At 43.1% G+C, this 16,062-nt stretch overlaps 1 protein-coding gene across 28 annotated transcripts in view; it reads right to left on the bottom strand.

Annotated features, from left to right (window-relative positions):
• The window catches only part of KIAA1217 (KIAA1217 ortholog), a 528,161-nt gene that overhangs the window by 54,252 nt on the left and 457,847 nt on the right, over positions 1-16,062 (bottom strand). For 18 of the 28 annotated variants that reach the window (XR_006279438.1, XR_006279437.1, XM_043509473.1 and 15 more), the window contains 2 exons: positions 1,349-1,453; positions 710-759 (listed from right to left, as the gene is read on the bottom strand). Coding sequence is in view for 26 of the 28 variants with exons in the window: in XM_043509473.1 (XP_043365408.1) it covers positions 710-759; positions 1,349-1,453 (155 nt within the window). In the remaining 2 variants the exon portion in view is untranslated. The remainder of the gene's footprint in view (positions 1-709; positions 760-1,348; positions 1,454-16,062) is intronic. The other 10 variants (XM_043509460.1, XM_038392050.2, XM_038392060.2 and 7 more) reach the window with 1 other exon arrangement.

Below are 16,062 nucleotides of genomic sequence, written 5' to 3'. Positions count from 1 at the left end.
TCCTCTCTCTGCAGGAGCCGGTCTGCACACTCAAGCCCACATCACTGCATTGGTTACATTTGGGTCACATTTTCAAGTTTTCTTTCCAACTACAAGGGACAGAAGCAATTTTTAAAAATAATGTAACCAAGATGCTAATACCCTTATTTGACTCAGAACTATAGTCAAGGCAAGTTCCTATGTCTTAAACCTGCCTTGCCTATAGCTGTATCTAAACTCTGCAGAGGGAGGGCCCAGCAGAGCACATGCGATCATATTCTTAATATCTGCACAGTCTGCTGTGAGTGCTGTGGGATTTTGGTACTTCACATAGGAAGAGTTTGTCTTGGGTGGAGTTTGTGAGGATACCACTATTTTTTTCCCCCAATACAAGTCCGGATTGGGAATATGCATTATAGGAGATATGCATATGCAGTGAAATTCACCCCTTTTCAGAGAACCAGCACAGGGGCTATGCCTTACCTAAACCTTGTGCTGGCTCCCTGCATAGGTGTGAATTTCAACTTTGAAAGAAGAATAAACCCTGTCCCTTTAGAGTAACTACTGGTAACAAGGAACTGATTGGTTCTCATATCCTTTGCCTATAGCCTTGCTTCTGACACTGTAATTACAGTTGAATTAGCATTCCCATACGATGTTAATATCTACAGGACTCTGAGTTACGGTGTAGATTTGTGTATTCTGTACAATTAAAAAAGAATGGTCTTACCTGCACTGTCAATATTGCTTTTACTGGACAGGGTTTTCACCATCTTCTCACTAAAGAAAGAAAAGAAAAGAAAAGAAAAGAAAAGAAAAGAAAAGAAAAGAAAAGAAAAGAAAAGTCAGCTTTAGAATTTCCAAAACGGAATTTTTCTTGCAAATAGCTATTTAAGCAACTTTCAAGGACTAGTTTTACTGTAGATTTGCAGCGAGGTTTATCAGAACTAAATAAAAATTATCCTGTTGACCATACAAACTGGGTTTTTGTTGTTGTTGTCAGGATTTTTTTTGTTTTTTGTTTTTAATTTAAATTGCTGGTGGACTGTAGATTTGTGGGGTTTTTGTTTTTCAAAATAAGCTTTTAAGTACAGGTTAAGCAAAGGGGTACATTTCCAGCACTAAGCACAGAGATTTAACCATATTATTCCTATTAACATCAACAAGAACAATGCAGTTAGATCTCCATTCATTGGCAGGAATATTTTTCCCACTCTGCCTAACAATCCAGCTCTTATCAAAAATGATAAAAAAGTTTTTAAATGTTGAGCATTCAGTCTTCTGTTATTACATTAAAAGTTTAATTTTGCTGATTGATCATTAACAATAATTACAGAGAAACAGATTTAATGAATTCTTTTTTTTTTACCTAGAAGCATCTTTGCTATTACTTGTATTTGGCCCTTTAAAAAGCGCAGACTGAACAAGACCAGTTAAACTGGCAATCTGTTTCTCCATGGCTTGCATCCTCTCTCTGTAAGACAAGAGAATCGTTTGTTAAAGCCAGATATATTTGCTTTCAGACTCATTTTTCTAGATGAATGATTATCCCAGGATTGGAAAGATGTTTGTGCAAAGGCTCATGGGTATCAATTTGCATACACCTTGTTAAAAAGGCTGGCCACATCCTGGTTTTAGACAAAGTGTCGTATGATAACAAACAGACAATACAAAGACATCTGCATGGGATAAAAAACAGATGATAAAAAGTATAGATTTAATATAGTGATCTCATGAAAAAGGCACTTAGCTCATCAGCTAATAACTCCTGGAAACTATTGAAAATCATCCTCCCCAGAAACAATTCTGCAGCTATATATATATTTTCTTGTGTTTTTTTAATCTCCACTGGGACTAGAGTTTTACCTGAGTATAAGGACTATACGATTAAGGACTTCAGGCTCCTTGTTGTTAGTATTTTAACTATGCACAAAACCAGAGTCTTTGTTTCAGAAGCATTTAATTTGCTCCAGCTGCCTGCTTCCCACCCAAAATCAGAATTCTTTGCATTTGACATCATAGCTATCTGCTGTGAAAATGATTGCAATGTCACAATCACAGGCATAGGACTTCAGGTGAAGCAAGAAGACATTAACTCTAAAATAAAGAGATCCCATTGTCATGCAAATGTCCTAACTAATTAAAAAAAGTAGGTGAAAAGAAAGAGAGAACAAATATGGTACATAAGGGCTATTGTCAATATTTTTCTTGAGGTGCCAGTCTGTATTAAACAACAAGGACCACGTTTTTGGATAGGAAAGCTGGAGGTCCACACACAATTGTATATCTATTTTTGCACTTGTAGTTAAGAGAAGCGTACATAAAAATCAGGTAAATGCCCTTGCGACCAGCTCAACAGGTTCCAAAATAGCCATTTGCACACAGAGTTCCTTGATTTTCACATGTCATCATGGTAACTGCCAGCCTGTAGACACATAATAGTGTAATCCTCAAGTGTGCCTTTCTGAAAATTTGGCCCTAAATATTTAATACATTTAATGTTTTACACATGTATAAAATGTGGCATGACACTATATTTTTATCTTTACTTCCCTTGAGAAATCAGTGGGAAATCAGACTAATGCCATTCCAGAACATGCTAAGAATCATCCAAAAAACAAGATGACCAGTAACAACCACTTTCAAAAGATGAGTGGCCTGATACAGCAGTAGCAATCATACTACTTTGCAGAAGATTTTCACAAGAGAAATTGGGACGTTCATACTCTGGGCCATTGTAAACTAAATGGTCAGGGGGGACACATTCAGAGTTAGGTTTTTACTACATTACCACATCCACATGCCATCTTACAAGATATTAGATGGATGGGATCTGAGTTACTATAGAAAATTCTTTCCTGGGTATCTGGCTGGTGAATCTTGCCCATATGCTCAGGGTTTAGCTGATTGCCATATTTGGGGTCGGGAAGGAATTTTCCTCCAGGGCAGATTGGAGAGGCCCTGGAGGTTTTTCGCCTTCCTCTGTAGCATGGGGCATGGTTGACTTGAGGGAGGCTTCTCTGCTCCTTGAAGTCTTTGAACCATGATTTAAGGACTTCAATAGCTCAGACATGGGTGAGGTTTTTCATAGGAGTGGGTGGGTGAGATTCTGTGGCCTGCGCTGTGCAGGAGGTCGGACTAGATGATCAGAATGGTCCCTTCTGACCTTAGTATCTATGAATCTAAGTGAGCTAGGCATATATCAGTGCCTGCTCCCAGTATCAGGTCGCAGTACCAGCTTCAGGTTGGTTCCATAAAGAATACTAGTTGGTATGGGAAAGTCAAACATGGGTGTCAATAAATGGCTGAAGCTAAATGAAATGATTGAAAGGATGCCACCACCTCTGCCACTAGTCACCAGGGGTCGCCTCACACCTACTCTGGACATGAAATTCCACTTTGTTGGGAAGCAATGAGCTGTGGGGAGCTGAGAGAGATTCTGCATCTCTGAAGCCTCCATAAGATGATGTCAAGGAAACAGGACACCAGAAACATCTGTGACAGATAAGATCCTTACTGAAGGCAAAGCAGACACAAAGAAGGAGAGGGCTCAGTCAGCTGGCATCAAGGGATAAACTCTGGTGTGTCCGATCATTGCTTTAACCCACACACACACACACCCCTTTCATTTTCAAGCAGAAAGACCACTTTAAGAGCACCCTAAAATGTTAATGAATCTGACCTAATTTATTTTAAATTAAGAAGTATGTTGCATCATTTCTGTTTCCACCATTATTGATTTCAGAACTAAGAAAAGTGCTTTGGACTACAGTAACCTTTGAAACCATCTAGTGGAACAAAGAGCAAGCACTACACGTCCGAAGTAAAACTATTCTAACAAACTTTAATGCGTGTTCCTGTCACTTAATAATGAAAGCAGTTTTCAGGTTATCACCAAAAAACCTTTTTGGATCCAGACTGAACTGAAAGAAGACTATCTGCTTTACTAACATATAAATAACACTGTCTTTCCATCTCACACTTGACAATCTGGAAACAATTTTATTGTTCAAATTAAATTACAGCAATACAAAACTGATAATGAAAGGTTAGGAAAATACATTTTTATGAGAGAGGGGGCAGGCTGAGAAGTAGATGATGATGAGGAATCAATTTGTGCGATCAAACCAATAGCCCATGTTATTGTCACATGGTAAGAACATTAAGGATGCTAAAGAATGCTACATACAGCCCAGAATTCTTTATTTTGCAAAAGACCAGGCAGGACTTTTTTAAATGGTTCCATTCTTATGTCCATTAATTTATTATGATCATCTAAGCCAAAAATGTCTTAAGTAGGTGCCTAAAATTAAGCATCTAAACTGATATTTAGTCAACACAATAAAATTAGCCTGATTTTCAGAGAACTCACAGTTCCCAACGAAGTCAATGAAAGTTACAGGACCTTTGAAGATCAGACTACTTTTATTATGGTGCTGAATATGAAGTGCCAGAGTTTGATAATTTTTCCTTTAATCATTAAATTCTCAGAATAAAAGATTGCCATCAGACCTTGTCACAGGATTGTACATAAACATTATGACAGCTGGGTCTAAACAGACCAGATGATCTATAGCCAGTGATGCCTGTGACTGTAAAACCAGCTACGGTCTGGAAAAGAAGAATATGCTTTGGTATCCTCTCCCCCTCCTGTCTCCTACAGAGGGAATGTGCTGGCAAGCTTTCCTCCTGAGTCAGAGGGGGGTTAGAAATAATGTGCTATTGAGACCCCAGTGGCCGGATGGGATGCAAAAAAACCCCAGGAGAGGAGGAAAGAAGAATGTGTTGCACGGGAGCAGGAAGGAGAAGAATGTGCTGCCACAGCCTTCCTGAGGACCCCTCCAACCGTCTTAGCATGAAGGAAGAATGTGCCCTCATCACCCCATGTCCCAAGATTAGCCTCCATCTCCCCCGCAGCAAGGGGAAAGGGGAGGGTTGCTTGTTTTTCAGTGTTACCAAAGCAACTGCACATTTTGACTGTACAAGAATAGAAAGGAACTTGCTTGCATTGTTTGGTATGATTTTCACAGGAACAGGAGGGCCAGTTGTTGTGTGAGGAGAAGGGCAGGGCAAAGACTAACGTACACCGGGTTCCAACAGCTTTCTCAATCATACTTGGCACCTCCTGCACAAGCAGCATGGTGTCTCAGCAAAGCAAAGTACTGCTGGAGAAACTCCTCAGTTTTATTCTTCAGGCAAGCAGTTTATAATTCTCTTCCTAGCCAGTTCAGAAAAAAAAGACTGTCACAGCCTCACCAGTCTCACTCTCTGAGAGAAGCACAACTAAACCAAAACTGTGTCCTTCTGGAGCCCAATCGCTGACAGCTCTGAGGCTTTAGATTCTATCATTAGGTTTATTTCTTGCGATTCAGTTGATCTTCGTGTGGAACAAGTCATCACCTGTATTGTAACTGGTTGGGGGTTGTTCTGTGCTGGGCACTACACTCTGCTACAGTGATATTCTTTTCCCCCTGGGAAATATCCAAGTATTACTTGCATGTTCCTTCCCTTTTCTGGGGGTATCTTTTATGTTCACACTATAGAGGAGCTGCTTCATGCCTGGTACAAGCACAAACTAGAAATTCAATCATGCAATCATTCATTTATGTTCATCACCTACCCTAGGCTATGTGTGCACACCACTTTGAATACTCATATTCAAATGGCTCTTCAGATACCACAATTAAAGAGATGTTTGATTTCCGGTGTACATCATCATACATCTCAATCATCTTATAATAAAACCAGAATCAAACTCTCTCACCTACACGGTAAATTAAAAGGAATGCTTTTAAACATTACTGAGTGCAATAATCTTTGCCAATTCTTATACATGAGCAATTATCCCACATCAGCTATAGGAAGTGGAATGGCTTATCTTGATCATATTCCTTAACTAGCAGGATGCCAAAGTGCAAGTGCCATTCCCCTGTACAAATCATATGGGTTCAGCCACTTGGCTTGGCTTTCACTGGATGAACTACATGCAGAGAAACTATATGTGATTCTGCCCAAACACAAAAAGAAAAGGAGTACTTGTGGCACCTTAGAGACTAACAAATTTATTAGAGCATAAGCTTTCATGAGCTACAGCTCACTTCATCGGATGCATCGGATGCAGTGAGCTGTAGCTCACGAAAGCTTATGCTCAAATAAATTTGTTAGTCTCTGAGGTGCCACAAGTACTCCTTTTCTTTTTGCGAATACAGACTAACACGGCTGCTACTCTGAAACCTGCCCAAACACAGAGAGATATCACTGCTAGCATTCTTTCTGGAGCCACCCAGGATACAAATTAGCACATGCCTTTTAAATGGGTGTAGCCTGCACTGCCTTCTGTAGTTAGCCAACTCTACTGGCAGGTATGGGGACAGGGCTGTGGAACTACATCATCCCACTCTTTTTGGACAGGCTGGTGCTAACAAGTGGCAATAGCATGGAGTAGCAGCTCTGCTCCGCACCCTACAGTCCCTGCGCAGGAGCCTAAGGTAGGGAGAAAACTTCTTGGAGACTTTCCTATCACATCGGGTGAGAGCCAGCCACAAGCAGGAGCCACCTACCAGAGGCTTTTATGTGTGGAAGCCAAAAGTGGAAGCCTAATCAGAAAATACTCTTAGCACCAGTAAAAGCTTGCTTATAATTAGATACTCTACTACATTTGATTGCAAAGTGTAAGACAAGGAAAGACCCCCAGGATGCAAATCGGACTGGTCAGTTATCTCAGGTCAATTTTGTCCAAAGTTATCCTGTAGCTAGAGAGTCATCTGGCTATAGGGTTGGGGGATTGGGCAAGTTTGCAAGATCTTTAGGCCACATCACTGTAATACTTCCTCATAAATGCATTCCTTATTGCATTAGTGACGCGGCTCCCACTGTCCACAACTGTGCTGAGGACAAATTAGATAAACAGCTTTTCTGGTTCATTGCTGGAGCTGCCCATACTCAGTTGTGTCATCCAAAACAGTGGTTTTATGATGGGAATGACATCCAATATGGCCTTGGATAAGGCCATCATACTTAGCTTACTATCTAAACACAAGCTGCAAGATGTGAAATGTGACTGCATTAACTAAGAGAACCACTAGCTACTGCTTTTTTTTTTCCACTTGACCTTAACATCCATCAGGATTCTTAGGTGGCATAAAAAGGCAAAGGCAAAAGTTATGAGTTCAGAAAAAGTTTAATAAATCTCAGAAAACTGTATTTTTATTACAGGGAAAATGTGTTGCACAATTAAATTGACATTTCAGTATCTAATAATAGTTGAGTAACAGCACTAATTATTTATATAGTAATATTAAATATACTGGAATTTTACAACACTTAAGTGTTGTTTTATAAGCAATATAAAAAATAATAATGCCCATTTAATCAAGTTAATTCAGACTAAGTTGAAAAAATCAACTTCACTTCCAATCTCTCAGGATTCATAGATCTGCACTGCCTACAGTAACCTCAAGAGTTAGCCACCATGAGCCAGACAAATGCGCCATCCAAAAAATATGAAGCAAATCATCTTTAAAATTGCACATGGCCACTCACTAACAAAGTCAATTATTCTTCTTCTGAGCCTCAGATTTAAGGGCTCATGATTCCTTAAAGATAAAACAGTTCAATCTGTTACAGTGTTTCCATTACAATCAACATAGTAGGAGACTTTTAATATCTCTTTTGCATAAGAAAATTCAGACATTTTAATTATTTTAACTTCCAGATGACACTTGAACCTTTTTTGCATCATTGTAAAGCAGAGTTTGTCACACAATTGTTTTGATAAATGAATTAGTCCAAGAATGAATTAGGTGCTCAGGTACCATGGATGGTACCAAGAGATGCCTTGTGTCAAGGTTCCTTCCCCATTCTGAACTCTAGGGTACAGATGTGGGGACATGCATGAAAGACCACCTAAGCTTATTCTTACCAGCTTAGGTTAAAAACTTCCTCAAGGTACAAACTTTGCCTTGTCCTTGAACCTGATGCTGCCACGATCAAGCGTCTTAAACAAAGAACGGGGAAAGAGCCCACTTGGAGACGTCTCCCCCCAAAATATCCCCCCAAGCCCTACATCCCCTTTCCTGGGGAAGGCTTGATAAAAATCCTCACCAATTTGCATAGGTGAACACAGACCCAAACCCTTGGATCTTAAGAACAATAAAAAAGCAATCAGGTTCTTAAAAGAGAATTTTAATAAAAGAATCACCTCTGTAAAATCAGGATAGTAAATACCTTACAGGGTAATCAGATTCAAAACATAGAGAATCCCTGTAGGCAAAACCTTAAGTTACAAAAAACACAAAAACAGGAATATACATTCCATTCAGCACAGCTTATTTACCAGACATTTAAACAAAAGGATATTGAACGCATTTCCAGCTAGATTACTTACTAACAAGTTCAAATGCTCCATTTCTGTTCTGGTCCCAGCAAAAGCATCACACAGACAGACAGACAAACCCTTTGTTTCCCCCCCTCCAGCTTTGAAAGTATCTTGTCTCCTCATTGGTCATTTTGGTCAGGTGCCAGCGAGGTTATCTTAGCTTCTTAACCCTTTACAGGTGAAAGGGTTTTGCCTCTGGCCAGGAGGGATTTTATAGTTCTGTATACAAAAAGGTGGCTACCCTTCTCTTTATATTTATGACACGTCCCCCAAATCACAGATAGGGTAAAACACAGGCTGTGATTTCTTCCTGGAGCTCTAGGAGAAAACAGAGTTAATAAGACACATGCACCTCTAAATATAGTGCCAAGTGTATAAAGACTAACAATATTTTCCACTTCTCAAGGATGATTTTAACCAGTTGATTCTAGGAAACTTTCATGGGAGAGTGCATCAGCCACTTTGGTAGAAACTCCTGAGATGTGTTGGATGTCGAAATCAAAATCTTGGAGAGCTAAATTCCACCGAATAAGTTTTTTGTTATTTTCCGTGGTGGTATGAAGCCACTATAGCGCAGCATGGTCAGTTTGCAGGTGGAAACGCCGTCCCCAAACGTATGGGCGTAGCTTTTTCAGAGGGTAGACAATGGCATAACATTATTTTTCACTGACTGAGCAGTTGCTTTCCCTCTCGGATAGTTTTTTGCTGAGAAACACTACAGGGTGGAATTCTTGATCTGGTCCTTCCTGCATTAAAACATCCACACCATGCTCGGACACATCTGTGGTTACTAGGAACAGTTTGTCAAAGTCAGGGGCCCTTAGCAGAGAGTCAGACATGAGTGTTGCTTTAAACTGGTTAAAGGCCTTCCGACTCTCTTCGGTCCACTGAACGGCATTTGGCTGTTTCTTTTTGGTTAGGTCTGTCAATGGGGCGGCAATTTGGCTGTATTGCGGTACAAATCGCCTGTAATATCCGGCCAAGCCTAAAAATGATTGGACCTGTTTTTCTTGATTTTGGGACAGGCCACTTTTGGATAGCATCCACTTTGGCCTGTAGGGGGTTGATAGTTCCTTGACCCACCTGGTGTCCAAGGTAAGTCACCCCGTTTAGGCCTATTTGACCCTTCTTAGCCTTAACAATTAGTCCTGCCTCCCTTATGCGCTCCAAGACTTCTTGTAGATGTCCAGGTGTTCTGCCCAGGAATCCGAAAATATGGCCACATTGTCAAGATAGGCAACTGCATATTCTCCTAATCCCGCTAGGAGACCATCTACAAGTCTTTGGAAGGTGGTGGGTGCATTCCGCAGCTCGAAAGGGAGTACATTAAATTCATACAGCCCAACATATGTGGTGAAGGCTGACCTTTCCTTGGCGGATTCATCTAGTGGTACCTGCCAGTACCCCTTGGTTAAGTCCAAGGTAGAGATGAACTGGGCCCATCCCAGTTTCTCCAATAGTTCATCTGTGCGTGGCATTGGATAGTTGTCTGGGCGAGTTAAAGCATTTAGCTGATGGTAGTCCACACAAAAACGTATCTCCCCATCTGGTTTGGGAACTAGAACCACTAGAGATGCCCATGCACTGCCGGAGGGGCGGATTACACCCCTCTGTAGCATATCCTGCATCTCCCATTCTATAGCAATTTTAGCTTGAGGAGACACCCAGAAAGGTTGGACTTTAATTGGGTGAGCATTACCTGTGTCAATGGAGTGGTATGCCCGTTCAGTCAGTCCTGGGGTGTCTGAGAACGTCTGTGCGTAGCTAGTGCACAGCTCCTGGCTCTGCTGTCGCTGCATATGCTCAAGGGTCATGGAGAGTTCACCACTTCCATGCCACCAGCACTTTTCCCTTCATAGTAGACACCTTCAGGCCACTCAGCGTCATCTCCTCCCTGGGCTGTAAACTGACAAACCTTTAATTCTCTGGAATAAAAGGGCTTTACAGAATTAATATGGTACACCTTAGGCTTTTGGTTGGAGTTGGGGTATGCTATGAGATAATTAACAGCTCCCAGGCGCTCCTGGACCGTGAATGGCTCTTCCCATGTCGCTTCCATTTTATGGGCCTGGAGCACCTTTAAGACCATGACCTGGTCTCCTACTTTGAAGGAATGCTCTCTGGCATGTTTATCATACTAGGCTTTTTGCTCTTTTTGAACATCCTGTAGGTTTTCTTTAGCAAGGGCTAGAGAGGTTCGGAGGGTGTTTTGTAAGTTGGTTACTAAGTCATGAATGTTAGTCCCTGGAGAAGGTGTAAACCCCTCCCATTGCTGCTTCACCAACTGCAATGGCCCCTTAACTTCGCGGCCATATACAAGTTAAAATGGTGAAAACCCTAAACTGGATGTGGTACAGCTCTGTAGGCAAAGAGCAACTGCTGAAACACTAGATCCCAATCATTGGAGTGCTCATTTACAAATTTATGTATCATGGTCCCCAAAGTTCCATTAAATTTCTCCACCAGGCCATTTGTTTGATGATGGTAAGGGGTGGCAACCAAGTGATTTACCCCATGAGCTTCCCAAAGGTTTTCCATAGTTCCTGCCAAGAAATTAGTTCCTGCATCTGTGAGGATGTCGGAGGGCCAACCAACCCTGGCAAAAATGTCTGTTAGTGCCTGGCACACACTTTTAGCCCTGGTGTTGCTTAGAGCTACTGCTTCCGGCCATCGGGGGTGGCAAAATCCATGGAAGTCAGTATGTACTGCTTTCCTCTAGGTGTCTTTTTTAGAAAAGGACCCAGAATATCCACAGCTACTTGCTGAAATGGAACTTCAATGATGGGGAGTGGCTTTGGCTTTGACTTGGTCTTGGGGTTTTCCCACTCTTTGGCATACCTCACAAGACTGGACATAGGTAGAAACATCCTTGCCCATTCCCTCCCATTGGAATGACCTCCCCAAATGGTCTTTGGTCCTGTTCACCCCAGCATTGCCACTAGGATGATCGTGGACTAAGCTCAAGAGCTTTATCCAGTAGTTAGTTGGAACTACCAACTATCTCTGAGGATGCCAGTCTTCCTGGTGTCCACCAGAAAGAGTTTCCTTGTATAAAAGTCCTCTTTCTACAACAAACCTGGATCGATTAGAAGACCTGAGAGGTGGTGGGTTGCTCCGTGCCGCCATCCAAGCTCTCTGGAGGCTTTCATCTGCTTCCTGTTCGGTCTGGAACTATTCTCTTGATGCTGGAGACATCAGTTCCTCATTGGATTGTGGACCTAGGCTTGGTCCCCCTGGAAGCGATGCAGGTGATAGGGCTGTTTCCATTGACTGTGAACCACTCTCTGCTGGTGCACTATGTTGGGGTTCAGGCTCCGGGTGAGCCTCTCGTGTAGGGTTATCTGCTCTGCCAATGCAGGTTCGGTGGGGCCTGCTGGTGTTGGGGTTGCAAGTACTGAATTCAGTGCTGGCAATGGTTCTGGTGCTGTGACTAGCTCTGTCTGGGTCTCTGGGACTGGATCCACTACTGCTGTTGCAGACGTTGGCATGGGGTCCAGTTCCTTTACCTCTGACCGGGTCCTTGTAGAAGTTTCCAGAATAGAGCTAGGTGTGACAGCTTGCTTAGCCTGGCTGCGGGTGACCATTCCCATCCTCTTGGCTAGCTTCACATGATTGGCCAAGTCTTCTCCCAACAGCATGGGGATGGGATAATCATCATAGACTGCAAAAGTCCATGTTCCTGACCAGCTCTTGTATTGGACAGGCAACTTGGCTGTAGGAAAATTGAAAGAGTTGGACTTGAAGGGTTGAATTGTCATTTGGATCTCTTGGTTGATTAAATTGGGGTCCACTAAGGAAGCATGGATAGCCGACACTTGCGCTCCAGTATCCCTCTTCGCAGTGACCTTCTTCCCGCCCACACTCACAGTTTCCCTCCCCTCCGAGCGTATCTGGGAGGTATCTGGGCCTGAGGACCTCTGGTGTGATTCCGGTGCAATGAACTGTAATCTTTCTTAGGGCAGTTGGCCTTTATATGCCCCGGCTCATTACATTTAAAACATCGTCCAGCTGACGGGTCACTGGGGTGAGGTGGGTTGCTGGAGAACGGTGTTGCAGGACAATAAGGTGTCTGGATTGTTCCTTGGTATGTAGTTGCAGTGTTGGGCTGCCCCCGGTAGTAGAGTGAGGTCTGAGGTTGTCCCTTCTGGTATCCATTCCAATTGCGATCAGTTTTTTCTTTTCTGCCACCTCCACCCATTTGGCTCCAATCTCCCCCGCTTCGATTACAGTTTTGGGCTTCCCATTTAGGATGTATCTTTCTATTTCCTCAGGAACACCCTCTAAGAACTGCTCCATTTGCATTAGGAAGGGCAAATCTGCTGGAGATTTAACACTTGGATCCAGGCATCCCAATGTTTCACAATTTGGTAGGCATGTCAGGTAAATGATATGTCTGGTTTCCACCTTAGGGCTCTGAACCGCTGATGGGAAAGCTCGGGTGTTAGCCCCATTCTGACTCTCGCCTTGGTTTTAAACAATTCATAACAATTCATTGTTCATGTGTTCCTTAGGCATTTCAGCCACCACCTCTGCTAAGGGTCCACTGAGCTGCGGCCTCAGCTCTACCATGTACTGGTCTGTAGAGATGCTGTACCCAAGGCAGGCCCTTTCGAAGTTTTCTAAGAAGGCCTTGATATTATTGCCTGCCTTGTAGGTGGGGAACTTCCTGGGATGTGAAGCGGTAACTGGAGAAGGATTGCTATTCTGCGGAGCCTTTGCCTTCTCCATCTCCAGTGCATGCTTCCACTCTTTTTCCTTTGCCTCCATTTCTTTTTCCTTTTCCTCCATTTCTCTCCTGTGGGCAGCCTCTTTGGCTTTTTTGCCTTGGGTTCTGTCACCTTAGCCTCTCTATTTTTAACTAACTTTACACCCGAGAGTTAAAAAAAACAGGCTTGTAAATTTTTTGTGTGTGCTGTAATGTGATACCTATGTTCTCTGATAGCTATTCTCAGCCTACAGAAAAATCCTTTGTCTCCAGGCAAATAGACAGAAAAACCCTCTAGTTGCTCTTAGCTTAAAAAAAACAACAACCCCTTTTCAGGTCTGTGAAAACTTGTGAATTTCCCTGCAGGAGGTTAACTACCCTGCCTTGAGGTAGAGAAAACTCCAGCTCAAAAAAGACAAATCCCTTTGTTACGCTTGCTGCTTTGACCCCCAGGCAGAGACAAAAAAACTTTAACTGCTTTCAGCTTAAAACCTGCTTCCAAGCAGCCCAAAGGAAAAAAAATGTCCTTTTAAAATCCTACTGTGCTTCTGCTTCAAAATGATAAAAAAAAAACTCAAAATGATAAAAAAAAAATCTTAAAATGATCCCACCGCTCTGCCACCATGTCAAGGTTCCTTCCCCACTCTGAACTCTAGGGTACAGATGTGGGGACCTGCATGAAAGACCCCCTAAGCTTATTCTTACCAGCTTAGGTTAAAAACTTCCTCAAGGTACAAACTTTGCCTTGTCCTTGAACCCTATGCTGCCACCACCAAGCGTGTTAAACAAAGAACAGGGGAAGTGCCCACTTGGAAACGTCTCCCCCCAAGCACTACACCCCCTTTCCTGGGGAAGGCCTGATAAGAATCCTCACCAATTTGCATAGGTGAACACAGACCCAAACCCTTGGATCTTAAGAACAATGAAAAAGCAATCAGGATCGTAAAAAAATACTTTTAATTGAAGAAAAAGTAAAAGAATCACCTCTGTAAAATCAGGATGGTAAATACCTTACAGGGTAATCAGATTCAAAACATAAAGAATCCCTCTAGGCAAAACCTTAAGTTACAAAAAGACACAAAAACAGGAGTATACACTCCATTCAGCACAGCTTATTTACCAGCCATTTAAACAAAAGTAAATCTAAAGCATTTCTAGTTACATTACTTACGAATAAGTTCTAATACTTCATTCCTGTTCTGTTCCCAGCAAAAGCATCACACAGACAGACAGACCCTTTGTTTCCCCCCCACTCCAGCTCTGAAAGTATCTTGTCTCCTCATTGGTCATTTTAGTCAGGTGCCAGCGAGGCTATCCTAGCTTCTTAACCCTTTACAGGTGAAAGGGTTTTGTCTCTTGCCAGGAGGGATTTTATAGTTCTGTATACAGAAAGGTGGTTACCCTTCCCTTTATATTTATGACACCTTGGAAACAGCCGAGATAAAAGAGATAGAAGAAAGAATTATCTATAGCAAGCCAAACATTAAACCCCAAACATTAATCTTGACAAACTTATTAGTTAGGAGATTGATTTCCACAGCATATAATCAACATGGGAAACTCCAAAGGGGGAAAGATGGGAAATATCTTTGAATACCTTTTCTTGGCCCCAGTTCCATCCCTGCTGACATCAAAGTCCCAAAAGCAAACGCCCCATTGTCTTCAGCAAAAGCAGGATATGGTTATTAGAGGTCAAACACACACAACTTCCAAACAAGCTAGTGTAGCACCAGTTTCTTTCTACCTTCTCATTTCATCCCAGGAAACAGAATAATTCAAGGAGAATTGCAGGGGAAAGAGAAAATTCTATCCACGTAAATTTCTTCTCTGCATTTATGCTTAATCGATACATTTTATCTGGCCAAGAAACAGCTTAGAATAATATTACTTTGAGATAAGTTCTAAGAATAGGCAGTGTAAATCACACTTTTTTTCTTTTTAACACAAATTAGATTGTACAGTATTAAGAACAGCTCTTAGATAGCTGGTTTGAGGTTTTCAGAGGCCTCAGACCAATTCTAGTCATTTTAAAGGGGTCTGTTAACTACAAAATATCTACATAAAAGATGACGAGACCACTGAGGCCTCCACTGCCCGGTCCCTTAGGAACTGTTTATATATGTACAAAATGAATGTAAAATGCTACCATTCTGATGTGGCAAGGCTTGCACAGGTGTCAATAAGCACACAAGGTACATGGCAGTGCAGAATCTCATCCTCCAGACAGATTCAGTCATCAGGTCCCCAACCACTGAAGTTAGGGTTGCCAACTTTCTGATTGAAGAAAACCGAACACCCCTGAAACTGAACCCACGCCCCCCACTTTCTCCATCTCCCCACCCCCACTTTCGCTCACTTGCTCATTTTCACTGGGCTGGGGCAGGGGGTTGGGGGGGGTGAGGAAATAAGGGTTCTGGCTAGTGGTGCTGGCCCTGGGGTGGGGCTGAGGATAAGAGATTTGGGGTGCAGGAGGAGACTCCAGGCTGGGGCCAAGGGGTTCAGAGTGTGGGAGGGGGCTCCAGGCTGGAGTAGGGGGTTAGAGTGCGGGCTCTTGGGTGGAGCTGGGGATGAGGTTTGGGGCGCAGGAAGGGGCTCTGGGCTGGGGCCACAGGATGCAGAATGCAGGAGGGGGATAGGAGGTTGGGGTGTGGACTTGAGTGAGTTGGGGGGGCTCGGGGCTGGGGCAGGGGTTGGGAGCGGGTTCATGGTGTGGGCTTCAGCCAGCGCTTACCTCAGGCAGCTCCCGGAAGTGGCGACATGTCCCTCTGGCTCCTAGATGCAAGGGCAGCCAGGGGTCTCCATGCACTGGCCCTGTCTGCAGGTATCTCCCCCGCAGCTCCCATTGGCTGCGGTTCCCAGCCAATGGGAGCTGCAGAGTCGGTGCTCAGGGTGGTGCCTGTGCCACAGGCAGGGGCCGTGCATGGAGCCCCCTGGCCGCCCCAGCGCTTAGGAGCCAGCGGAGCAAGCTGGCTGCTTCCAGGAGCTGCATGGAGCACACCAT

The sequence above is a fragment of the Dermochelys coriacea genome, chromosome 2, assembly GCF_009764565.3.
Source record: "Dermochelys coriacea isolate rDerCor1 chromosome 2, rDerCor1.pri.v4, whole genome shotgun sequence".
NCBI classification, from domain to species: domain Eukaryota; kingdom Metazoa; phylum Chordata; order Testudines; family Dermochelyidae; genus Dermochelys; species Dermochelys coriacea.
The sequence above is the reverse complement of the archived record's forward strand: the minus strand, read 5'-3'. Positions and strand labels throughout refer to the sequence as shown.